This window comes from Channa argus, chromosome 6 (assembly GCF_033026475.1).
Source record: "Channa argus isolate prfri chromosome 6, Channa argus male v1.0, whole genome shotgun sequence".
Lineage (NCBI taxonomy): Eukaryota > Metazoa > Chordata > Actinopteri > Anabantiformes > Channidae > Channa > Channa argus.
In genome coordinates this window covers 5,050,719-5,077,763 of record NC_090202.1, presented here as the reverse complement: position 1 = coordinate 5,077,763, position 27,045 = coordinate 5,050,719, and the positions used below count along the sequence as shown (strand labels likewise).

The window sequence follows — 27,045 nt, the reverse complement described above, 5'->3', positions numbered from 1 at the left end:
AAAGTGCTTAATTTTCAGAATATGTACTTAATAACCTCAACTTAAGTAAAGTATTTAAAGTTGTAGTCTATCTCTATTTTGAGTTTAGGCAAGTACTGTTACTTGAGTATTAAATTTAGATATTACTACTAATTGTAATATGATGCCATAAATAAATGTATCATTTTGTCTAATGTCATGTGAGTAATCCAACTCATATTGTATATTATTAATATTAAGAACAGTACAGAGTAATATTCGTGAAATTGGAGCCTAGATTAGTCATCAAAACCTGAGACTGAAACTTGGATTTTACTTTAGCTCCTTCAAGCTCCTTTGAAGAAAGAAAAAAGTTGGTATCTGCTACATTTCCTCCATAGATACTATACCGTCATATTATGTATATGCAAACCTCAACTGAATCTCTAGAAGCCACAGACACAGTTTATCACCATGCCTTCAGATTTATCACTGGATATTGCTTTAGAACTCACCATTGTAAGTTATACTCTTTTGCTGCTCGGCCATCGCTTGCTGTACAGAGATGTGCTGTCATATTTTGGGGTCATTTTGAATTCTGTTCAAATTTAAATTTAATTTAAAGGAATTTTGGATATGAGTGAACTTAACTCTATGGGTCAGTATTATTACAAATAACTTTGCATTGATGTTTTTTAATATATTGGAAAACAACTGGTTTACCTAAAATCAAGTGAATGTTTGTGTGTTTTCTATTGTTTTGTGGCTATGTTGTTAATGCTGCTGTGTTGGCCAGGTCTCTCTTGAAAATAAGATTTAAAACCTAAATTTCTTACTTGGTTAAATAAAGTATATGATTTTTTTAAAGTTAAAAACATGTTTTCGTTACATAGTAACACTTAAGTGAAAGGTTTGGAAGTTTAAATAATTTGTGTTATAGTATCTGTCACATAGACATCGGCTATTCGCCTCAAACGGAGGAAAAAAAGAATAGTGTAAATAAGAAACTGGTGGGTTATTGGTAACGTACTTCTGCCACTGGGCCAACACGTTGGAGCACACGTCACTGGTTTGTACAGTGGGCTGATCCAGCACTGCTCTTCCGGTGGAGACGTGGCTCTGCTCTGCTGCCATATTGACGCTAGCTAACAATCACACAACTTGAAGTCAGCTGTACATTCGCAACTTACTATTCCGAAGTGTCTAGAAATCTTCAAGGCAAGAAACACGAGACACTGAACATCGCGCTACCATAGAAAGAGACCAAAATGGTGAGTGGGCGTCGAAAATCTGCATATTTTCCTGTCTGGTATCGGGCCTAGCAATTATCATAACATTGGCTACCACAGCAATTCGCTAAAGCTAGGTTTCAGATAGCCAGTTTCTTCAAAAGCGAAATGAGCAGCAATATAAATATTTGTTACTGTGTATTAACAGCCCTAACGTTATATTGAGTTGCTAAAAATAAGTAAATGAGCTGTCGTTTAATTATGCAGATCCTGTTTTCAGGCGGACAGGCGGCTCTGAATCTGCAGACGTTGCTGACGTTAACTAGCTTCACAAGCTAGCGCTAAGGTTAGCTTCTGTCATTAGTCGGATCCGAGCGACTAACCTTAGCTGCTGTCAGATTGGATTCAAATCAGCCAGACAACGCTGGACACGTTTTGACAAACACAGTGGTTATAGTGAAACATATGCGACAACTTGGGTTTAGTCTGCGCGCCGCGTTAAGCACATTTTCTTGTGTATGTCAGGTCAGACTCTTTGCCGTCGGGGAATTTCATTCTCAGCTTCAGCCATTGAGGGTTGGAAGCGGTTGCATTTATCAGAGGGAAGAAAGTGTTGTAACTCCTGACCTAAAATTAAACCGCATGGATGGTGTGTTAGGTTATTGTTACGGACACGTATCTGCCACCGTGGGGACATCTCAGCAAACACCATTCAACTTTTTTATTCTCTTAAAGTATACTACTGATCAGGCAATCACGTCGTAAGAATTAATATCTTCGGTATAGAAGTTGTACGTAGCAATATTCATAGTCTTCAGCAAACCGAGTACTGAGTAAGTGAAATGTACGCTGAACATACTGGCGCACTCTCCAGTTTTGATATTTGACTTAGGAAAGTTTGCTCCACCAAATATTGATGGGACAGATGGTGATCAGAAGTTACAGTAACAGGGGAACTATCACCTTCTCCTGTCAGGCCTTTAATTATTTGAAATGAAGCAGAATACTGGATTATAATTTGTTCTTTATCATTTGTACGTATAAACTGTGTTGAATGGCTTTTCGAAAATGGTCTGTAAACAAAATAATTCATGTTTCCTCCACACATTTAGGTGCTGTTGGCAGCGGCAGTATGCACCAAGGCCGGTAAGGCCATTGTATCACGGCAATTTGTAGAAATGACCCGAACGCGTGTTGAGGGTCTCCTGGCTGCATTCCCTAAATTGATGAACACGGGGAAGCAGCACACCTTTGTGGAAACGGACAGTGTTCGCTACGTGTACCAGCCACTGGAGAAACTCTACATGGTCCTCATCACCACCAAGAACAGCAACATCCTGGAAGACCTAGAGACACTCAGACTTTTCTCCCGTGTGGTAAGAACTTATGGACTCAACATTTCGTTTCTGATATTAAGTTAACATAGTGGAAAATTGCTGTAGTGTTTCATCTGATGATGCAAATTCCAGATGAAGACTAGCTTTTAAGCTAATGTTCGTACAATACATAAAATAGTAGCATTTATGTTTTATTAGTGTATAATGCTAGCGGGGTCTGGTGGTTATCAGTGGTTGAGCATTGGGTTGGGATGCAGAAGGCCGCGGGTTAGAATCCCACACTACCAAGTGTGGCCTCACTCACCCACCAACGGGACCCTGGTGTCAATCCCAAGCCCAGATAAAATGGCAGGGTTGCAGCAGGAAGGGCATCTGGCACAAAAACTCATGCCAAATCAACGTGGAGGAACAATGTGGCTTACTAATAAATAAACATAGTAATTTTTAATTTAAAGATGAGTAAAATCCATACTTGTATTTTTTTGTCCTGGCACACATGCTGCCCTGTAGTGCAATAAAATCAAAAAATTGAAGCGAGAACAAAGGAAAGTATACACAATTGAAGCAAAGTAAAGCTCTCTCATTTTTATATTAGATTATTGATTATTAAAAACGTAACACAATGGTACATATCTACATGCCGTGAGATAGTTGTACAGCTACACCCTTTGTTAGCTCACTAAGACGGCAGCTCAGTTCTTCAAATAAAAGTGCTGGCAACTGTAACTTGTGCACTGTCTTCCTCCTTTATTGTCTGACAAATGATATTGCTGCACAAATAAAATGACACATGATGCTTTAGACTAGGGGCGACTGTGGCACAGGAAGGTATGAGTGTGTGTGTGTGTGTGATTGTGAGTATGTGTGGATGAATAAGAAGCAGTGTAAAGCGCTTTGAGTGCCAATAGGTAGAAAAGTTATATAAGTGCAGACCATTTACCATTTCACTATTTCAGTTTATTTGATTGGTGTTTGCTCACTATTTAGAGATTTCTTAATTGTGTTTGTTTGGTTGGTTGGTTGTTTTGGTCACCAAACCCCTACATTAAAATATTTTTTAATTGATTTGGAAAATGCAATTGTAATGGCTTATGGTTTGATATTAATTGACTATCACTTTTTCTTTTCATTAGAAAAACTTAAATAACAATGCAACATTTAACATGTTTAACCTTATTATTTAATGCATGTGATGTGAATGAAAGGATTTTCGTTATAGTTCCTCAGTCTGACATACATTTTAATACTAAGAGCTTCAGAGCTTTGCTGTAAATACTGTACAGCAACTCAATTTCTTTATTTTTAAAGTGGTGCAAAGAGAGTGCATTAATGTCTTAAAAATAATCACAAAACAAGCAGTGTTAAGTTCAAAAGAACCCAACTGAAAATAAACTCTTTCTGGTAGTATTTTTATTGAGGATCAGCTCTATAATGATAGCGCAGTTGTCTTCAGTCTTTTATTCTAGACTGTCATGTTGAAATACTTGTGACCGTGACTTTACTAAAAATTGACATCTATTTCTCACAGCAGGTATGAGAAATTAACAAGCTCTGATTGAGTCGGCTTTTATTCATTTTCTTCACCCCTATCTGTTCAGATCCCAGAATACTGTCGAGTGCTAGAGGAGAGCGAAATATCGGAGCACTGCTTTGACCTGATCTTTGCTTTTGATGAAATTGTGGCATTAGGCTACAGAGAGAATGTAAACCTGGCTCAGATCCGCACCTTCACAGAGATGGACTCACACGAGGAAAAGGTTTTCCGAGCTGTCAGAGAGGTAAGATCACAGAATATGACAAGAAACAAATAGAGGATGTGAATTTACAAGCTTTAATATCATAGTTTAAGGTATGTATTAGCTAGGAGTATAGTGTAAACTTAAAAATTCGTTGTGTAGTGCTGTGTAATATTAACATAAGATGTATTTATTTTTTTAACACAGACCCAGGAAAGAGAGGCCAAGGCAGAGATGAGGAGGAAGGCCAAGGAGCTCCAGCAGGCTAGGAGGGATGCTGAACGCTCTGGAAAAAAGGTCCCAGCTTTTGGCGGCTTTGGAAGCGCTGGAATGACCAGCGTCTCTCCAGCGTCCATCATCACAGACACCATCGTTGAACCCGAGAAGCCCAAGATCACACCTGCTCCAGTCAGGTACACCCCAGAGAAAAACTCAAATCAGTAGCTTTTTCCCTGCTTATACTTACTTTTTATTTGAATTTCCACACATTGTACTTTTGAACAAACTTTACAGTTTAGTTTTCTTTTCAGACCAAGCGGACCCAGTAAGGCTCTGAAACTAGGGGCTAAAGGGAAAGAGGTCGACAACTTTGTTGACAAACTCAAGTCTGAGGGAGAAACCATCATGCCCACCACAGGAAAAAGAGGCTCGGATGTATCAAAGGTTCTGCCTCCACCAGTCAATATGGAGAGGTACCAGACATATCATGGTCTTTATGATTAACTAATTATCATTCCAATGTTATTTTCAGAGGTTCTAACATGACATGATAAGCTTATTATTATTATAATGCCACCAAGATCAAACTAAACCAAGAATAAATGGACTTGGGTCCAGCCTTTTCGGAAAGATGTTTGACATGTCCTCTGTTATTGGTTTTTCTTTATCAATTTCACTACTTGCACTGATGTGCTTCTTAAAGCATTTTCAACCAAATTACTAATGATGTAGTTTTAATTTGTGTAAACAGTGTTCATATGCGCGTGGAGGAGAAGATCTCACTCACTTGCGGCCGTGACGGTGGTCTACAGAACATGGAGGTGCTGGGCATGGTGTTGCTCCGGGTCACAGATGAGAAGAATGGACGTATTCGCCTTGTAATCAACAATAACGACAACAAAGGATTGCAGCTGCAGGTAGGACAACAGGAAAATGGATTTGATGCACTTTACAATTTGTTTCTCATTCAGCACTTTATACACACACCCACATGCCAATGCCAGCCTCTGCCATGCAAGGACTGGCCTGATCCACAGGAAGCAACCTAATAACTGCACCATTTCAGCGGGACAATAAAAAATCATTAAATGGATTTTGTGAAAATTAAGGCCATAAATGGCAATAAAAAGCATTACATTTGATTCTCAGTAGCATTAAAAATTCTATCTGTAGTTTTTCAACAAAAATACTTGCATTCAACCACTTATCCAAAGGAGAAAAATACCTAATATATAATTTTAATCTCTGATTCGCTCGTGATTTGATCTGTACATTAGCGTAAAGCTTCTGAACTCAAAAAGTGGCACCATTGCATCCAGCCAGTCGGAGCAGAATTATCGGAAAACCAATGTTTGGAAAGTAGCAGGCACGCTGGCTAGACCTTCCAGCAGAGCAGTGCAGGGCCATTTGTACTGACATTTGATGAAAGTTTCAAGACATCAACAAGGAATAAACAACTAGATGTCCATGTTCGATTTTGCGAAGCTGATGGTGTCCAGTCACGTTATCTTTGATCATGGGACATTGAAAGACTGAGGATCTGCTGCACTATTTTAAAGTAAGTAAGGCTTCTGTAGCCTCAGCCAGGACCAGATACAGAATCCACCTTGATGGAGAGAGTGCAACGCATGGACTTAAGAAAAGCTATGGAAGATGAGCTGGAAGAACTGAAAAAGAAAAAGGAGGTGTTGGTGGTGGTGTGTGACAGCCTTTAGAGTGATGCTGAGCAGGCTGAAAACAAATCCAGCACACGCATGGCTGAAATGATAACAAAATCTAATTTCTAAGAAAATTATTTTGGGACAAATGTAATAAACTGAAAAGTGTTGAGTCAAAATTGGAATCAAAAGCTAGTGAACTAAGACACATACATTAATCCTCTTTAAAAAAAAATCAACCCTTTGCTGTAACATGTCCTGTACCATAGTTTTTTTTACACTTGTGTTTTTGGGGGGGTTGATGGCATTAAATGTTAGAAATGGCATTAAAACGGCATTGAAGCATTTAATTAGAGTTGCTAATTTTGGAAACCATGTCATTGTCTCTGCCGAGGACTCTTGACATGTTGCCAGGAGGTGTAATTTCTGAGTGTAACAAATGATACCACAGTGAGTGTAATGTTTGTTTGTCTCCTGTAATCAGACACATCCCAATGTGGACAAGAAGTTGTTCACATCAGAGTCAGTGATCGGCCTAAAAAACACAGAGAAGTCATTCCCTCTCAACAGTGATGTTGGTGTGTTGAAGTGGAGACTACAGACCACAGATGAGTCCCTCATACCTCTAACCAGTAAGTACTAAGGATGTATTCACCCACACATTTGCTTTATGTTAAAACAAGTGTTTTTTTTCTGCATACTCATGGAGAAAATCCAGTTTGAAGCAAGTCTCCTGCTCTGAGTTTATTTTATTTTGTGGTCTGAAGCATATTTTCATATTTGTTATATGTATTGTGTTGATTTGACACCTTTACACAGTGGAGTCATTGTGGCCAACATCCTAATAGCCTGCAATCCAGCGTAGTAGACTTGATTGTGGAGTAATACATTTAGTATTAAAGTCGTTCCTGCTGTAGTTTCACTCCTTTCACTTGTGTCGCAGTAAACTGCTGGCCTTCAGAGAGTGGTACTGGCTGTGATGTCAACATTGAATATGAGCTACAGGAGGAGAGCCTCGAGCTCAACGATGTGGTGATCAGCATCCCTGTACCGTGAGTAATGCATTTCGGTCATTTGTACCAGCAAAGTTTTGTAAAACTCACAAAAGTAATTATTAGAAAATGTTAACCATCAAAAGATGGATAACTGACTTTGGATGGATTTAAAGTGACACAACAACAATTAACTCAATTTTTAGTGTTCATATTAATTTTAAGCGTTTAACACTGATTAAAGAGTGCATCTAAGGCTCTCTGCTTGCTCTGCATTAAGAGACAGACAACAGAGGAGCATACAGGTTCGGATGGAAACTGTAGCTTTTTTTTTTTTTTTTTTTTGCACGAAAAAACCCAAAGTGGTGTACAAAATCTTTCTTTTAGGTTTCAACTGTGCTCTATGTTAAGCTTTGTCTACCTACCTTGTGCATTGCATCTATAAATATTGTTACAGTTACTGTCCAATGAGATTCATTTATAGCCAGTTCAGGTGCCAGAAAGGTGGAAAAATGTCCATATGCAGTCTTGGGCAAAAATATCGGCACCCTTGAAATTTTGTCAGAAAATGCAACCTTTCTCTCAGAAAATTGTTCCAATTGCAAATGTTTTGGTATTTATGTAACTATTGTTTTATTTTTGCACTGGACCAACACAAAAAACATGATTTAAAAATTCACAGAGAATTCAAAAAATGGAATGGACAAAATTATTGAAACCTTGTCAAAACTGAAAGAAATAATTGCTTTTCAAGCATGTGATGCTCCTGTAATTGGTATTTAGACACACCTGTGGCAAGTAACAGGTGTGGGATATATAGTAATTACACTTGCAACCAGTTAAAATGGAGAAATGTTGACTCAACCTTTGTGTTGTGTGTCACACTGAGCATGGAGAAAAGAAAGAAGTGTAAAGAGCTGTCAGTGGATTTGAGAGAATTTAATTGTTTAAACTCAAGGCTATAAGTTCATCTCCAGAGATGTTAATGTTCCTGTGTCCACTGTGCGCAATATCATCAAGAGGTTTACAGCCCCATTGCACTGTAGGTAACCTCCCCAAGCTGATATGCAGACAGGGGGTACAACAGTTTAAGCTCGCACTGTCTGTTGCCATCTGGATGAAAAAGGACGCTATGGTAGGAGACTCAATAGGTAAACCACTGCTGACACAAAGGCATAAAAAAAACAAGATTGGAGTTTGACAAAACTGCAATCCTTCTGGGAGACTGTATTATGGACAGATGAGAGAAAAAGAGCTTTTGAGACATAATGGCATCATTAATATGTTATTTACAGTAACTTCTCAGTCTAAATGGTATATGGCTGCTTACATAGCACTTTTATCCAAATTGCTTTACAATGTTGTTTCTCATTAACCCATTCACACACACAAAATCACTGATGTTGGCAACTATCAAGCAAGGTGGACCCCTGACTCCCCAGGAGCAACTTGGGGTTCAGTGTCTTGCCCAAGGACACAGCCAGGAGGAACCGGGAATCGAACCACTGACCCTGTTGACAATTTTAATATAGGGAAGTCAGAGGGAAGTTTAAAAGCATTAATGTGCATTTACACTCTAAACTAAAGCCGTAGAAAGCAAATTGAAAATTGTTGAAGTCACCCTTTAAATTGCAAGGCCACACAGAATTCTTGGGGCATCAATTGGAATAATTCTTGCACATGAAAACCGAAACACCCAGGATTTTGTATTTGTGCAATATGTCTCCCCCTACTGTTGCTGAGTGGGATTCACTTTTACACAACCATTGTTGTTTATTGCCTTTCTGCATCATCTGCCATTTTGTGCCATGTACCCATGGATGTTTCAGATGAACACCGAGCTGGCATGTTCTCGCACAGTGCCAAAAAGACTGGGGTACGACTCCATAACGTTATAATCCAGTAATTTGCCCTCTGAGCATGTAGTGGACAAAGGCAGGGAAACTATTTGCCTAGTTAGACAAGTTAGTGTACTATTAAAAAAATACAGAAATCGTTGTCAGACTGGTGAAGATAACATCAAGCACCAGGACTCTTAGATGGTTGTTGCCATCTTTAAAATCAGCCTCGATCTTTTTATTCGTTACCTTTTTGAATCTGCAAAAAACTTTAATGTAAAAATATTAAGGCTTTAGTATTGGTGCTCTACACGCTAACTAAGCTACAGTTTCCTGCATAAATAAAGATGACATATTGAAACTTGCTTTTTGCTGTTTTAGGAAGTTAAGCTTTTTTACAGTCCAACAATGATCTACAAATAGGTGTTATATTAGCACCTTATATCATGTTTTGAATTGATGTGTTTCTGCAGGTCTGGTGTGGGAGCTCCTGTGATTGGTGACTTGGATGGTGAGTACAAACACGACAGCAGGCGAAATGTCCTGGAGTGGTGCCTACCTGTCATCGACGCCAACAACAAGACTGGCAGCCTAGAGTTCAGCATTGCCGGACAGCCCAATGATTTCTTCCCCATCAATGTGTCCTTTGTGTCCAAGCGCAACTACTGCGACATCCAGGTGGGTTTAACTTTATAGCACTGTCATTATGAGCTTTGGTGTAATCTTAGCAGTGGTGATGAAGCCAGTGGAGAATTGTGAAGCCACTTATTTCTGAACCTAAATTTGTGTGAATCAAATGTGGTGAACATTTTCTTTTTTACATCTTCTAACATAATGCAAAAAGAGCAGATATAAATGGTAAATGGTCTGCACTTATAGTGGTTTTCTACCTGTTGGCACTCAAACTGCTTCTTATTCACCCATTTGCACTCACGATCGTACACACACTCAAACCGATGGCAGAGCTGCTATGCATTGAGCATGGAGTAATTGTTAGTTGCAGCCCTGTTGCTTTTTTGCTTTTAATGCTTACTAGTGGTCAGAGATTGGTTTGACCAATGGCTTTCTTTAACCCTGACTGCTTCATCTTACTGCCCTAATCCTAACTTTTGTCTTAATTAAGGCTGATGTTTTACAGAGATTTATAGGTTAATATAGAAAACTTCTGGCTGAGCTTGGTAGTTTGCCATCTTTGTCTGCAACCAGGTTTCCTTGTAGATTTCCGGATTATCAAAGTTTTGGCTGTCTGATGTCTATCATGCACTAAATACTGAACATTTACAGTGGGTATAGAAAAGAATCGCTCACTTTCAAAACATTTTGTTGTTTCACAGCCTAAAATATAAAAATATTTCCTAAAATGAAAATATTTTTCCCCAAACTTACCCAAAAAAACAGCTCTTAAAATGATTAACACACACACACACATCTAGCAAAAAAAAAACTGTAAGTCAGATCACCCCTCCAAATTTAAAGGAAGGACCAGAAAGAACTGGTCAGAGAAGCTACCAAGAGGCCAGTGAGTTATTGGACTTCATGGTAAAGAGTGGTAATTGTGCATGTGATGACAACATTACTAGTCTCCACAAGTCTGGCTTGTAGGGGAGGAGATTCAAAAAAGACTATAGCTACAGTAAAGCATGGTGGTAAGATCATCCTGTTGTGGGGATGTTTCTCTTCTGCAGGGACTGGGGGGGGGGGGGGGGGGGATATTCTAGAGCCTATTCTGTCTTCAGTTCAGGCTGTGAAACAACAATGTTTTTAAAAGGGGGTAATTATTTTCTAGATCCACTACAAATGAGTCAAAATCTGCCAAATGCTATGTACAAAAAAGGTCTTAGACAGGAGAAGGCTGGCAGTGTTAGGGTTGGGGGTTGCATTTGTGAAAAAAGTTATGAACAGAGATTGTGTGTGTGTATATAGTAAAATCACCACATAAATGTAACAAAGTTGCACTTACTCATGATTGTTTTTGTTTTTCTTAGGTTACCAAAGTGACCCACGTAGATGGTGACAGCTCCATTAGATTCTCTTCAGAAACCTCTTTTCTTGTTGACAAATATGAAATCCTGTAAAAATACAAAATGAAAAAAAGAAATATATTCAAAAACACCAACTACAAAAAAAAAGTCCAAATCTATGCTACAGACAACGATTGAAGATTTCTTGCCCGCCCACCTTGTATACTATTTCAGAGACTGTTTCATCGACAGGACTATGTCAGCCTTCTGCCAGAGCCTATTCCAGAGGTGGAGCAGAGCAGCAGTGGTGTATTTATCTTTGTATGAGAGAGGATCATCTATATATAGGGTTAATTGAAACAACAAACACAAAAAGAAAACTACAGTGATGCTGTTGTATTCGCCAAACAGAACTTGAAAGAGACTAAGTAAAGGATGACTACGGGGTGCAGGAGAGGACGGTGGTCGTCTCATTGTCAGTCAGCAGGTAGAGAGGGAAAATGGGGACCTGAGGCCACTAAAATGAGCGCTGGTAGTTTAGCATCCCTTGAAAATCATGCATCCCCCCACAAACTCCCTTCGCACTGTCATTGCAGGGATTCATCAGTTCTTGATTGCTTTTGTTTTGCCTTCTTTTCAGATTTTCTTATCAATTGTAATTGCAGAAGTGTAGCTGCCTCAATCATTATAAGCTTGTTACTCTTTAATTGTTAACCTATTGTGATTTGCTCTATTGATAATACACTTCAAATGATTGTTGTTTATTGTGAAAACACTTGGATTTTTCTTAGTTTTGTAGAGAGGCAACGTATTGGTTCTTTACTGAAAAGCAAAATGTGGCTCTGTACTCAACTATTTGCGGTTATCAGCAAATATGGTGTCCTTTTATTTTTAACTTGGATGTTTTTTACTGTTTGCTGTATAATTTGTCATTGTTTACGATTAATGTGGATGTTGACATTTGACAGTGAAGAGCGGATCCTTGTAAAGGATTCTTAGCTGCAGGGAAAAGTTGACTACCAGTAAATACATTTGACTATTGCATCTATCGAACTTTTTATATGATCTTTGTTGTAACACCATAACAGCCACTCCTCAATTTGTCAAAAAGAAAGGACATGTTTCACCCTGCTCCATTTAGGTCTGGTGATCCGGCCTCAGATACGACCCAGTAAGAAGTACTTTGAATGCGACAGAAACAACATCCACAGCCTTTATCTGAAAGATCTGAGAAGGGTGTGGATGTGTGTTGGCACGATTTAAAAAATCCACACCAGGGATCAGAGACTGCCAGTCTGATATTCAACCCACTCCCTTCCCATCCCAGGGTGAGCAGAGCAACTATTGGACCCGTAGCCATAAACCTACTGCACACCACTGTTCATCCACCCAGTCATCCTTTACTTACATTCTCAGAGTACATCAGCATTATTCAACAAAATAACATTTGTCTTTTCATATTTTTTTCATATGTTCTACCCAAATTTCAATTTAGCAATGGTTTTGTGTGGATGTGGGGTTGAAAATGGCTAGATTGAGCATTTTTAACTAAATTACTGAAGGGGAATCTTAACATTCCAGTGTACAATTAGAAGAAAATCTTTAATGGAATAAAATGTATTATTAAACATGTAAGCCTGAATTTTTTTTTTTCATTCTACTACACTAAATACACTTGTCTTAATTAGTGCCAGAAAATGTCCCTCTGGGTAAACCACTGTTGAAGCTTATGTAAACCTACAGGGGCGACATTATCAGTCCTAATTTTTACAATATAAAGCATGAGTTTCCAAGAGTCCCTGCATTGAAATTTGAAGTATTTCATTTTGTTGAGTCGGACTAGCCAGTCATATTTCACCATTTAAAATGATTTATTTTTTCCAGTCATGCAAGACATAATCCATTACCATTAACCATGTTTTCTTTTTTTTTTTTATTGTCTTTTAGAAAACTGAATAGATTATCAAAGTTGACAAAATTAAAGGCAACAGCCATAGCAGCTACTCAGGATAGTTGAGCTATGAGCTGAATCCTAATGTTGCGGTGCCAACATGATAATGTTTTTAACCAGGTGTAATATTAACATGTTCATCTTAGTTGAACCTGTTCTCAACATTTGCTAATTTGGACTCATCTCAAATAACTGTAAATGCATCACAGTTTTATAAGCACCAAGTGAGTGGACGGACTGGATAAAACAAACACAATGGTTGAAGGCTGCATGTGAATGTACTACAGTGCTTATAAAAATCAGTTTTTTTAGTTGTTTTTTTGTACATATTGATTCAAGATTGATTGGACTTTTTGTTTTTACATTTACAAAAAAGACTCATGTCACAAACATGTCTGTGTCAAGTTAATTTCAAATTTAACTCCTTGCATAAATAGTCACCTGATTTTGATAAATATTCACATATGCAGCCAGTTTTGACAAAATAACAAAAGAGTTAGTCAAAAAAGACTAGTCCATGTGAGTCCATATGAGTTACTTCAGTCACTGAATTTAAATTTTCTATTTTCTGTGATTAATTGAGATTATTTTGAAGGAGCCTGTTTTCACATTAAAATTAGTCTTTTTTTAGTTTTTGTCAACAAAAGTGAAATTATATCAACCATGTTTCAGTACTAAATAAAATATAAAATATGCTAAATTTCATGGAGTGTGATATATATATATATATATATATATATATATATATATATATATATATATATATATATATATATATATATATATATATATATATATATATATAAACATATAAACATATACCTGTATCTGGAATGTCCAGTCACTACTGAATTAAAAGAAAACTTCAAACAATTAGTTATTGAGAAGCAGACATAGGGAATAGATATAACAAAATTTTAAAGTCATTGAATATCTCTTGGACTGCTGTTAAAGTCATCATTACGAAAGGGAAGGAAGAGCAGGCTGTCCTCAAAATCTGGGTGAGCATGCACGGAAGACTAATGAGGGAGGCCACAAAGACACTTATGAGTCGTCTGGAGTTACAACAGCAGCTGAAAAGGGAGAGATTTCACACTGACAGACTTTATGTTGCTTTGGTTTGTCAACAGTTAAAACTTAAAGCAAGTGTGACCAAATCAGCAAAGGTCAAATTAATCTGAGCCAGAGTTTGCCAGAAGGCATGTGGGGGACTCTGAAATGGAAGACATTTTTTCTGGTCTGATGACCCCAAAATTGATTGGGTTTATGAATCATCAGACTTGATGCTATGTTTGTTTAAAAAGAAACACACACACTGCACATCATTGTAACACACCATCCCCAGTATAAAACGTGGTGGCAGCATCATGCTGTGGTGATGCTTCTCTGCAGCAGAGAAACCTGATGCAGTCTGCAAGAGAGGTGCAACTTGTCAGCAAGACGATAAACCCAAGCATACAGCCAGAGCTAGAAACAAATAGTTTAAAGATGGCATGGGAGGTCTGGAGTGGCCGAATCCAGGCTTAGACTGAATCCAAACGAGAATTTGTGGCTGGTCTTGGAAAGGTCTGTCCACTCATGATCCCTGTGCAACTGGACAGAGCTCGAACCTTTTTGCAAAAAAACAAATGGAGGAAAATGACAGTGACAATTAAAGCTGATTAAGGTGACTGTTGCTGTTAACCAGGCACTTTTTTTGTATTTGCAAAACCATGTAGGTCAAAGGTCAAACAAGGAACTCTTCAAATGTCAAAAAGCCCCTCTCTGCAGTCACATTACATCTCATTGTGTTTACTTCATAGGTAGTAAAAAGGTCAGAGCAATGTTCCCAAGTGGCAGTGTGAATGTACTGGAGAATAAATTGTCTTTTTTCATAAGTGGACTGTAAACATTTTATATTGATGGATTATGTGACAGATGAAGCTTAACAGCCATTAAGATAAGGTGATCAAGATGTTTAGTGGAGATGCTGGAAGTCAGCAGATGGGTAAATGCGGAGAGGTAAAGAGCGTGAGGGCGTGGGGGAGTTTGGGAGCAAGGGAGTGGGTATTTAAAGGGTCACAGAGGGTGAGTTCAAGAGAGCTTACCAGCTCCCATATTTGGACTGTGGGTTGTTGGGGGAGGGGGTAAGTGCTAATAGCAGCCCTCCAGTCATAAAAAGAGGGTGTGTCTGTTTCCGAATGAATGAGCAGGCTGATAAGCTTTGTGAAGGGTCTCAGAGGAGGGAGAGGGGAGAGGACCAGGCGACACTGAAGCAGACACTGTTGTCTTTGGTGTGTTAAACACACAGCCAGCAGGCAGAACACTTCTACAGTCAAGCAAACGGTCACTTTGGATGTTCTGACTGGATTTGGAGGCGAAGGATCCATTGATTTCAGTTTCAGTTGTAAGCCGTTTTTCCTGATGGAGAGTGGAGTTTGGTAAAGTTCGGTAACATCTTGTCTCCATCACCGTCTGCTCACCTGGATTCAAGGATGATGCTCAAAAAAGTGCGATTCAAGGTAGGAACACGTATGTTGTATATCACAGTACTGTGCACTAACATGAAGAAACATACCAGCATTGTTCCTCCAACCAATATCAGTTTTTGGAGTCTTTTCCAGGGTTTATTCTAGACTCTTTATGGCTTGTAGCTCTTTCCTGGGGAAATCCTCTGTCTGGCAGGAAGTGATGCTTTACTTTTACAATTGATTTTTTAGAAAGTTTAGAAGAGACTGACAAGTACTTTAAATGTGGCATGTTGCGTGTGTTTTTGATTTAAATGTGTAAATCTATTGAACATTTTTTGTACTTCTTTAAACGTAAGCATCCATCAAAAGGAACCAAATTATTAATTTCACATGATGAACTTGAATGATCATGTGAAACTTGTCTTTCATTAGTACCTGTCTCCATGCCTCCACTGTGTTTGTCTCCTACAGATTGTAGAAAGCTCTAACCTGTGAACACTTTACCCTTGGGCTCTTAATACACTACTTTTCTTTGATTAAATAGAATGATTTGAGCGAACTCAGAATTGTATTCATTCTACTCATTATTTCAAGTTAAACGACTTAAACTCATCTTTATAAGTTCGACCAACAAAAAATTTTAATTTAAGTTGAATCAACTTGAAACATTAAACTTATTCCAGTGGAAAACAATAGTTCATTCCACAGAAGTCTAGAATAAGGATTTACTGTGCAGTATACATAACCAACATAACCATCTACTCTCATTGGCCACTTTATTAGGTCCCTCTGTACAATCTAATGTAATCTAATACAGCACATCTGCTCTCTTCTTATAACGTACTCCAATACAACTCCATTATCCACTATGACCTCAATGACAGAGAGTAGAATTATCATGATTCTGACATTTTAAAGTTCAGAAATTCAAATCAAAATGTATAACATTGTAAAAGTACAATTCATGGCAGAGCTACTGTACTGGATTACATTAGATTTTACAGGTGTAGCTAGTAAAGTGGCCAGTGAGGGTATATATTCAATCCAACCTTGTAGAATCTGTCTCAGTCCACAAACTTTATCTCTCATCTCTTTTACAAAACTCAATGTGAGTAAACATAGCTGTGTTGGGCCTCTGCTGGCTCTTCATTAGCAGCCCTGCCTACAGTTCAAAGGGAAAATGTGCTGCCTGCTGTTCAGGTTGTGTAGTGACACCGAGCCGATAATTACAGCACAGTGACAGTAACAAGAGATCGGGAGCTACTGGTTCTCACTAACTTTAGATGTGAAACATTTAAGCATCATGTATGTAACCAGTTTTTTTTTAGCATATTCTCATATTCTATTTTTTAGGGTTTTATTAATCAATTTGTATGTTCATATTACAATTTATTAACAGATTGAGCTTTACCCTTTTTTAAATGGTAAAGGACAGAGTTTATGGGGCAATGTCTCTTACTGTGAGTCCTTTACAGGCTCACCTGTTGTTGCCAGCTGTTTTGTCCATTCACTGAGAGGTACGACTTTTCCCAGGCAGTGTGAGGAAGGACCCCTAAAGTGAGAGTGAGAGGAACCAAGTAACAAAAACAGTGCACAACAGAAAGAAAAGTAAAATGGTGAATCAGTGATCACATACTGTATATTTTGATAGTGATTTTCTGTAAAGATTTTGGTACAGAATCAAAAAGATAAGATTCCACTTTGTTCTAGTTCTCTGATGATAACATTTTAGTATAAAGATCAATGTGAAAATGTGAAAAAAAAACATTTTCAGAGAGGATATTGAATGAATTCTGTATCTGTATGTGAAATTTCCTCTGTGTGACAGTTCAAACTGCAGTTTGATGATCAGCCACCCTGATCAGCAAACTGTCCTCAGCAGCTTATAGTTTAGTCCTTCTTCACACTGCTCTGCTACATTCTGTCCACCACCCATGACCACTCAAACATCTAGACTGAGGTTGTTTCGTTTAAAATAAAATGTATTTCTATTTACTTGTTTATTTAAAAAAATAGAATAATAATTCTTCTCTTTGTCTGTGAGAGCTTTTAGATTTATATTTTTTATGCTTTTAGATTTTTCATTTGTTTTCAGTGTGTACTTGAAAATACAAGTGTGCAAGCCATAAATACATTAATGAACATTTAAAAAATGGACCAATCAGATTGCACATACAGTCATTTCTAGCCACGCCAGTGACTTTTATTTATTTTTGTCCTTTCGGCTTTATTCCGTGAGTTCAGGGTCACCACAGAAGATCATTGTCCGCATGTTGATTTGGCACAGTTTTTATGCCGGATGCCCTTCCTGACACAACCCTCCTGTATAACATGTTGGTCCAAAATCTCCAATAGCTGTTGAGTTAGGTTAAGATCTGATGACTGTAAAGACTGTATGTAGGCTACAGTTGGAACGGGTGTTAAATATTATTGTAACACGTAATTTGTGTTGAAGCATAAACTTCTTCTTCTGCTGCTCACTTGTCTTTATCTGCTCAACATCTGTATGTTATTATGAGCATGGTAACATTAAGATTAAGGTAAAAAAAAAAGAATAATTAAAGCTGCATGGTTTTATACTCTTATTGAATAAAAAAATATAAAAGCCAATTAAAAATGTGAAGTATTGTACAAAGCAGTATCTGTATTTGTTGCTATTCCTTCAAAAGCTGGCGTTGGACAGGCCCCGTTAAGACAACATTATATGGGCTCATTGTCTTTATTTTGCCTGCTCTGTTCATTTGAATTTTATGGATCAAACAAAATAAGAGCATGAATTCAGTTCCCATGTTTCCATGATTCCATCTTTCCTGGTAACTCTCACAGCTTGATGCACTGGTGGCTTCCAAACATTGTTTATTATCAATAGCAGCACCTCCTGAAGCAGTTTGCTTCAGAAGCACTAGATGGCACTCGTGTTCTGCTTGTCTCCTGCTCTCAGTCTCTGCGAGCAGGATGAATCTAAAGAAAGGATGCCTGAAGCTAAACTCTCAGTAATCCCTCAGAACAGCAGCACTCCCAGACATTTGTCTAAATTAACCCTCTGCTGGCCATTGTCAAAAATGGAAACAACATTTTTGTACTTAAAGACGACGAAGATGTCACGATGACACGAAGATTGACGTGGAAATTATTGCAGGAATTGTCAGTCACTCAGCAATAGTGTTGTTCAATAAAACATTTCTCTGGTGGCATATTGTAGGCCCACAACAGAACTGCAGCTTCCTTCATTATGGCCCTAGGCTGCAGGGGCAACATGTGGGAGTTTGATCCACCACCCATCAACTGCAAACACATCCTGGCAAAAAATGATGACCCATTTCCTTCAAATCTTTACATTCCTCCCCCTTCGCCAGCCGTGAATCTCTTGGTAATTGAATTTCCACCCTGGCTGACAATATCAGAGGCATACAGAGACGTCCTAACCTTTTGTTCACTAAGTGAGATGCTCCAATCATCTCAAAGGATCAAGTCAGCGCCCATCTAGTCCTTTGATGTTCATAATGAGCGCTTCCCTCAGCTCAGCCCTGCAGCACTCACTGTATGTTTCTATAAAGGCGTTAGGATTTGAATGGGTGTGTGGGTGCTTGTGTGGTGCGGGGGGAGGAGGGGAGCACAACCAAATATGCTTTTCATTAAAGATGAAAGGAGAGATGGTGCTTTTACTGTCTCAGAGGCCTGTTTATGCTAAGTGTATGTATGTGTGTGTGTGTGTGTGTGTGTAGACATAAAGGAAAAATTTACCTTTGACCCCTTGTGACCTGTGGATACCTGAGGGATGGTCTGCACCGCTTGTCTGGTGCCTTTTTAATGCAGTAACAACAGGTTATGATGCCCGGGGCCATGGTGATATTGGCCACTAAAGGGATGTTACAAAAATTTAATGGCTCTACTGTGACTCTACTTTGTAAATTCACTGCAAGCGCATTAAAGCTGATCACAGCAATATTCCAAAAAATCAGGGACAAAATGGCATTGTTTCTTCTGAACACTTAAATGCTATTACAGATGATGTTTACAGATAGATCCTCATCCGGCCCTTCTGCACTGCATACAAAATCTTATGTCGATGGATCAAATGTGAAAGATGACACGTGTAACGCCACAGAACAATCCCAGTAACCCGGAGACCTGCTGAGCAGTTTGGCATTTGTTTGATGCGAGAATTTGTGGGTCCCCATTTCGTTGTATTGTGCACATATATGAGGATGTACATGACCTATCATATCACTAATTAACAGCTGGTGGCAACAACTCACCTTGAGCAAGAAAGGCAGCGAAGGAGACAAAAAGCTACAGTGTGCAATATTTTGCAGAGCTAATTTAGTAGAAATCTGCTCCACAGCTTATCTTTTGGTGGAGAACGTTTCTGAGCGATGCTAAAACTTTACTGCTTGATTAGTAAATGTGTCATTCTTCTTTATTTTAACTCAGTATTTAATAATAGTTAAATGGCTGTGCAGAGCATAGAGGAGCACGAAGGGCAAAGCAGAGCTGCATCGGAGCAACGGGAGGGAGCACAAATTTCTCCAGTGCTCTTAAAAATTCCACGTAAAAGTGGGTTTTGAGGCACAGTTTAATGAGGGTGTAACACAGCGAAAACATGTATGTTTGAGCAAGTTAATGACAGTCAATATTTCTGGTAAAGAAGCAGAGGTAGAAAAATAGAAAAGTAAAGATTTTGATATGAAGGAAAGAGCAGTAACAGGCTAGAGAGTCACCAATTATTGTAGCATTGCTCGACTTGTATAACATTCATGATGGGAGTCTTTTTGCAAATGGAGAATAAGCAAGAAATGGAGTTTAAAAAAGACAGACATTTTTGGAAGTGATTAACACTCCCACATAGATGTATTATAGCAGTTACATACTGTGTGTGTCTGCAGAGATCATTTTCCACCAGCTGCCATAACCACATCAGAATTCCATTGGATAAACAGGTTAAATATGTTGTGTCTCAGTGTGGTTAGATGTTTTTCCTATAAGAGCCCAAATGTGGGACTTGTGGGAAATGTGGGATGACATATAAGTGTACACCTTATATATCCTGATGAAGCCCACCCAGCCCTGCAGCTTGTCACATAATTAAAAATTAGGTTTTACAAGATCAGAACACACACGAATTTGCTGAAAATTTGCTGTAAACACAAATACACACACACACACACACACACACACACACATACAAGGGCTTAGTGAAATCATCATGGAGAGTATAGTAAGATCCAAATAACCAGTTTGTTTAGAGAGAAACCACCAACTATACACTGCTGATGACAGTCTGCAGCAGTTATTGTTCATGGCTATATACATACAACCAACGACTTAGAACAACAGAAAAACAGAAACCCTTTTACTCTTTAAGCTGTGTAAATCACTCTCACAGTATTGTACAAAACATGTTATTTCACCTTCTGTGTCTTCATAACTCTTCACATCAACAAAAGTAGTTGTTGAGACACCAGTGTAATTTCCACAGCACATTGTGGCTGTAAATGGGCATGTTTGTGTGACCTCAGCCTTGTTTTTGGGTCTGTGTGGACATTTATTTATGTTGATTCTCTTCAAAATACAGCCAGTAAAAGTGGTCCATATGGCCTGGAGACCTCCATGTGCTAAATGTATGAACTTTTTTTGACTGCAACATGTAGAAGCTTAACCCAGAATTGTATTTTTTTGGTATGTTTCTTCTTCCTTAGTTGTATTGGGAACAAAATGCATGCATATAGATGAAGGCCACAAATACCACATGCTGCAGTGTCTCTCCAATTTAAGTAATATACAAAGTGATAACAAAAAAGAAGAAAGGTGAAGTTACACAGCACCACAAGGTTATTTCATCATTTGATTAGACTTGTAATCCAAACCTTCTCAGGGTTGGCAGACGAAAAACCAAAATAAATATGCAAATAACTGCACTGTATATTATAGCTGGATGTATTATATTTGAACCATGTATGAAACTGATAGATGTGTGTTGTTACTGATAGGATTTCTCTTTGGTTGTGGGTAAGTGAGCCCCAGGAAGAGTAGCAACAGCTACAACGGAAGCTAATTGTGATCCAATATATAAAGAATAAAGGGGGAAAACCCATGCTCTGCTGATTACCTGCATCAGGTGTGTTCAGCCAATCAGAAGCTGGACGAGCAGTGGATAGTTGGAAAAAAATAAAGGCTGCAGCACTCAAGGAGCATGGTTTCCCCACATTTGGTGTAAAAAACAAATAATGAGAAAATCGATTAGCTTCAAGGGCTAAGCAAAAATTCCATCAGAGCCTAGAAATATTGACATTGAGATAAACAGCTGCTTCTGCCTGCTGATAGAAAGACTTTACAGCTGGGAAACACTGAAGCAAAGTGTTACACCTGTAAGCCTGAGCTCGGGGCAGCAAAAACCTGGAGCTACAGACATAGAGCCACACATTTTTAGATCACAGTTATGGGACAAATGTATTAAAAGCCATGTAGAAGATGATAAATTGAGAACAATACAGTAGCTCAGCTTGAGGTGAAGGTTTTAAATTCTTTTACTTTACACTAAATTCTTAGAATTTTCTTACAACTAAACAAAATCTAAATTGCTAAAATGTCTTTAAAACATAAATAACAATAAATGTTAACATATTTACTATGAAAACAGACTAGAATAGACTCAGTACTTAGAAGTGAACATGAGGGGAAATGGGGCTCAGAATAAATCACTGTGCTCTGTGAAAAAGTCTCCCCATGGCTGTGTCCCACCCATGTTCAGCACCTTGTTTGCCTACGGGTCCAGGGTAAGGTTGACATTTCTGCAGGTCTTCATGAACAACACAGGATTTCTTTATGCAGAAGAATGAGCGCCTTGTGTGCCTGTGTTGGGGCGAGGCTGACATTAGAGGAAAGCTGAGAGAGAGTAGGCCTATGAGTTTATGAGTGTGTGTGTGTGTGTGTGTGTGTGTGTGTGTGTGTGTAAGTGTGTTTGTGAGTAATGCAAAGAGAGAGAGAGAGAGAGAATGAGCAATAATATGAGTCAAGAGAGAGTGAGAAGGAGGAGTCCAGCAGCAGGAGGTTCGGCCACATGGCTTTAGCCCACTGTGTGTTATGACAGACACAGACATCGAGGTGTGTGTCTGTGTTGAAGACAGTGGCAGAGCCTGATGACCTAAGAGAGATAAGATACCGCAGAGAAAGCTTCATCACTGGACGCCTGTTTGGTTTGGGGTTTGTCTTCTTCTTTGCGTGTTTGAATTTTGGGGACACGTGCAGCAGCTGTGTTTGTTTAGTGTTACTGGATTGTCCCAGTACGCGCACAAACACACGCTCAGTCAGGTAAAGCATCTTCTCATCTTTCTTCTTTTGTGGTTAACAAATATATTTCTTATAACATGCAGACATTATGATGAGAATATAGAAGTTACTGAAAATGTAAGAAAGAACCAACATCAACACACTTAATTATAAACCTGCACTGACTTCATCATAAATCAGGCAACGGGATATTTACTGTTCATTACTGCTCTTCCTGTTTGAGGTCTTGAGGATGTTCTCTTCTCTAGACTCAGAGTGTGTCCTTGGTCTATCAGCAGCACAGACACAACAGGCTAAGTTTGTCAGGTGGAGTCTACTCACTAGGAAGCACAGAACAGTTGTGCAAGCCTGGTTTTGTATGGTCCTGGTTTCATTGCATGCATCTTTAAGGTTTTGGTTCATTCCACAGTTCTCATTGACCTGTTTTTACAAAACAAGCTCTACTGTATACTGTAAAATCAGTGTAAACCCCCTCCCGTATCAGAGGCCTACCATCGGGAGAGGCAAACCAGGCCAATGTTTGCAACTCCCACTCCAACACATCTGGGAAAAGGGGGCATATTTTGCAAAGACGGCAATAAATCCCCTTAACCCTCCCATTAAGGAACTATACAGTGCACCGCCGCTGCACGCACAACCCCTTAAGGGCCAGAAAAGGCTTCCTATGAATAATGTCGCACGACCTGCTCTCTGTAGTCCCATTGCAGTCGGGTCTGTGAACCAGTGTACAGCAGAGCACAGGAGACTGCTGAGGAAGAAGAAATCAGGCAACAATAAATGTTATGCTTGTGAATCCAAATGTGACAGTTTTGATATGGAAATTTTAATAAAATGCTATGTGCTGAGGTTTACTGGTTATCTAATCATCAGTGCATGTTGAAAGGAGGTGAAGAGGAAAGTAGTTAGTTCAGGGTTCCCTATGATCAATGAGTTGCACTGGGGGTCTTCGATGAGCTTCTTTGCCCAGGTTCTTACGTGTTCCATTGTCACACATAATAAAAAAAAAAAAATTACAAATACTGTTGCTATACCTGGATTAAAAGGATTCATAGATAGAAAGGAAAACAGCAAAAGCTCTGGGTGTATGAGAGGCAGTGCTCTCTCTCTCTCTCTCTCTCTCTCTCTCTCTCTCTCTCTCTCTTTTTTTTTGCCACGTTAGTTTCTTGGTCTTCCCTCCTTCCTCAGACACTGGTTGCATTGAGGGAAAGAAAGAGAGAGAGAGAGAGAGAGAGAGAGAGAGAGAGAGAGAGAGACCCATACAGGGTTTGTTGCTGTTTGAACCTCCCAACTAAAGTAGAGCTGGACCCACATTTTGTGGACGCCTGGCAGAGAAAAGAAGACGCCTGGGCCTTCCCAGTCTGCAACAACCCTGTAGCTACTGATAATAAATCCTTTGTTATGTGAGCATAGTCTGTTGAGAGAATAATTACCCCCCCCCCGATCACCCGATCACCCACATTCAGCATCCACCCATCCCTGTGTTGCGTCTTCATGCCTCATCTGGACACTCCACTTCGAGTGTCAGTTACGCTGTTGACCTTGAATATGTTCATGATGTCACATGTTTTCATAGAAAACAAGAGAGAGAGAGAGAGAGAGAGAGAGACAGAGAGGCAGCCTTGTTGGATATTCACAAGCACAGGACTGTAATAAGCTTATAATTTCAATGTAGCATAGCTGCTTAGTCTAAGATCTGTGGAGAATGAATGAATTTATAGTGGCAAAATTAGCAAATGCTGGCAGGTGTTGGTCTGACATATGGAGTCATTTAGATACTGAGAACATCATTACATGTATTCAATTTGTATCAGAACTACTCCATTACAACATCACAGTGTAGGTGCAGGTTTTTTTTTATCAGTGATGAGAAGCAGTTTGAACAATAATGACTCTCTCAGTATAAACTACAGTGGCTGTGCACTACAGATTAGGGCTGTATTCATTCATTATACATGACGCTAGCTGACTGCGATTGGAAAGATCTCAAGGCATAATGACGGGTACATGTTGCTCTGGGCTGTACATTAAAAAATAGCTGGAGTGAGAGCGGTGCAAATAGAAATGTATAGAAAAGAAAAACAATAAAAATGTGACATATCCATTACCAGAAATGTATTTTTGAACAGAAGCACTGAAATCCTGAGTGCAATTTACTCATTAAGTTAATTCCCAAAATCCTAATAGTTTGTGACAAATCTTAAAAGCAATTGAAATGGACGGTGCACTAATCGATATGTTTATATCAGCAACACCTTACACAGTGTTCATGATAATCCACAGAGAATTGTCCCCTGATACTGTGTTTCTCACCTTTTTGGACCTTTTAGCTTATTGTTTTGGTTTTGCAGGCCACAGCTTTAATAATTGGTTTAGTTTCACATTTCTAATTGTTAACAGCAGCAGCTCGTATAAATCCACTGTCCCAAACCTGATCAGCACCAAAAGGCAAACACACAAAGTTAGCAACTAGTTGGTAATATAGTGGACAATAAAGTCCAATATAGGATCTAACAGATTGAGATATTTGTCCAACTAAAGGTTGACATACAATGGGGCGGCTGTAGCTCAGTTGGTAAGACAGTTGTCCATGGACCACAGGATTCAATGTATCAATCTGTCCTTTGGCAAGACACTGAACCCCAAGGTGGTGCTGGTGAGCACCTTGCATGGCAGCCATTGGTGAGGATGAGACAGCAGAGGTTGATGTATGTCACATTAGGGCTTTACTCACTTCTGAGCTGCTGCTTCTCTAACAGCTGCAGCTCATACACACACACACAGACACAAGCAGACAGACAATCAGAAGACATGTCATCTGCAGACTGGGAAATGACCTCTGCAGATTTCTCTTCCTTTCTTTTTTAACTCCCCCATCATTTCCTCCCTTTATTGTTTTGCTCTTTCATCTTCAGCATGCCTTCAGGCCAGCGATTCATCCCAATACAAAGACATAATCATTCTCAGACTGTTAACCTCACCTCACATTTCACCACGTCGTCTGAAAGTCTTTTTCTCTTTCATCCTCTGGTACTCCCACACTCAGAGAAAAAGACAATCTGAGATATTGTTAGTGTATAAAACTATTTTTTAGACATTTTGTGACAAATTGTGCCAAAGCATTGTGTCACAGTTGTAGACACGCATCACTGACGTCCCCCCTCCCGAGAGGGTGCCATGGTAACAAAGGATTTGGCAAAGGACCAGTCTGGTAAAAAATGAGCTCATGGTGTTTGGCTGCTACTCTTGATCACCTGGCCTATTTGGATGCACACACACACACACGCACGCACGCGCACACACACACACACACACACACACACACACACACCTACACACACACACTAACACACACACAGACACAATAGCTCTCTCTGTCTGGCTGCTTGGCTGGAAAATCTGTAAGAATCCTGGTGCATAAATTATACTGGATGTGTCATAAACAAAAGACAAACTATTCATATACTGCACAAAAAAGTGTTATGCAACCAACAAAATATTAATATAAAAAGATAAGGAGTGTGTTTTAGGCATATAAAAATAAATAGTCTGCACTTATATGGCGCTTTTCTACCTATTGGCACTCAAAGCACTTTACACTGCTTCTTATTTACCCATTCACACTCACAATCACAATCACACACACTCATACACCGATGGAGGAGCTGCTATGCAGCTGGCCAACACTCACCGGGAGCAACTAAGTTGGGGTTCAGTGTCTTGCTCAAGGACACTTTGACATGTGATTGGAGGAGGTGGGGATTGAGCCAACAACTGTGAGATTGGTGGACAACCAACCGCTCTACCTTCCTGCGCCCTTTGTCTAAAGCATCAAGAAAAGTGTAATTTTATTTGTGCAGCAACATCATTTGTCCGAAAATAAAGGAGGAAGAGCACAATGCTTTGCAGTAACAGTTGCCAACACTTTTATTTGAAGAATTGAGCTTCCTCCTTAGTGAGCTAACAAAGGGTGTAGCTGTACTACCCCATGATATGGTAACTATGACAAATGTCTTATGAATAATAAAACAAAAAACGTATTAGTGCATATAAAGTACAATTGCAGGAGATATAAAGATAATATAATATTACATTAAATATATAAACACAGAATTTACAATAAGTAATTTGTAGGAAATAATAAATAGACCCTTGAGCATCACGTTAGGTTGACAGAATGTGTGCATTCAGTAGGGATATTATGCATGTTTTCCAAACAGGGACCCATAAGGAAGTGCAGTAAGTGTTTCCAGTGGCAGTTGAATGTCCTCACAGTGTAACGAGGTCAAATGCCGGGACAATACAAAGAGACACAGAAAGCTGTTTGGCTGTCTGTCAGCCTAATAGGCCTGTTCTTTGGATCGCTTTCCATGACTCAAAGGGATATCCCCACGCTGCCTCCTGCCTTCCCCTTCCTTTCCCTTCCCTC

The 27,045-nt window shown here is 39.1% G+C and overlaps 2 protein-coding genes across 3 annotated transcripts in view; both read left to right on the top strand.

The window, feature by feature from the left end:
- Nucleotides 1-1,049: 1,049 nt before the first annotated feature.
- Nucleotides 1,050-12,563, top strand: LOC137128952 (coatomer subunit delta). The gene is made up of 10 exons (XM_067507675.1): nt 1,050-1,229; nt 2,300-2,563; nt 4,123-4,302; nt 4,468-4,673; nt 4,791-4,952; nt 5,231-5,396; nt 6,622-6,769; nt 7,081-7,189; nt 9,441-9,645; nt 10,953-12,563. Exons 1-10 carry the CDS (start codon nt 1,227-1,229, stop codon nt 11,040-11,042), a joined length of 1,533 nt encoding a protein of 510 aa, XP_067363776.1. The 5' UTR covers nt 1,050-1,226; the 3' UTR covers nt 11,043-12,563.
- A 2,602-nt stretch (nt 12,564-15,165) lies between these two features.
- The window catches only part of phldb1b (pleckstrin homology-like domain, family B, member 1b), a 95,326-nt gene continuing 83,446 nt past the window's right edge, over nt 15,166-27,045 (top strand). Inside the window, exon 1 of one of the 2 annotated variants that reach the window (XM_067506347.1) lies at nt 15,166-15,380. In XM_067506347.1, the coding sequence (XP_067362448.1) occupies nt 15,354-15,380 (27 nt within the window). In that variant the 5' untranslated portion in view covers nt 15,166-15,353. Of the gene's footprint in view, nt 15,381-22,443; nt 22,641-27,045 lie in introns of those variants that run through there. The other variant, XM_067506354.1, reaches the window with a different exon arrangement.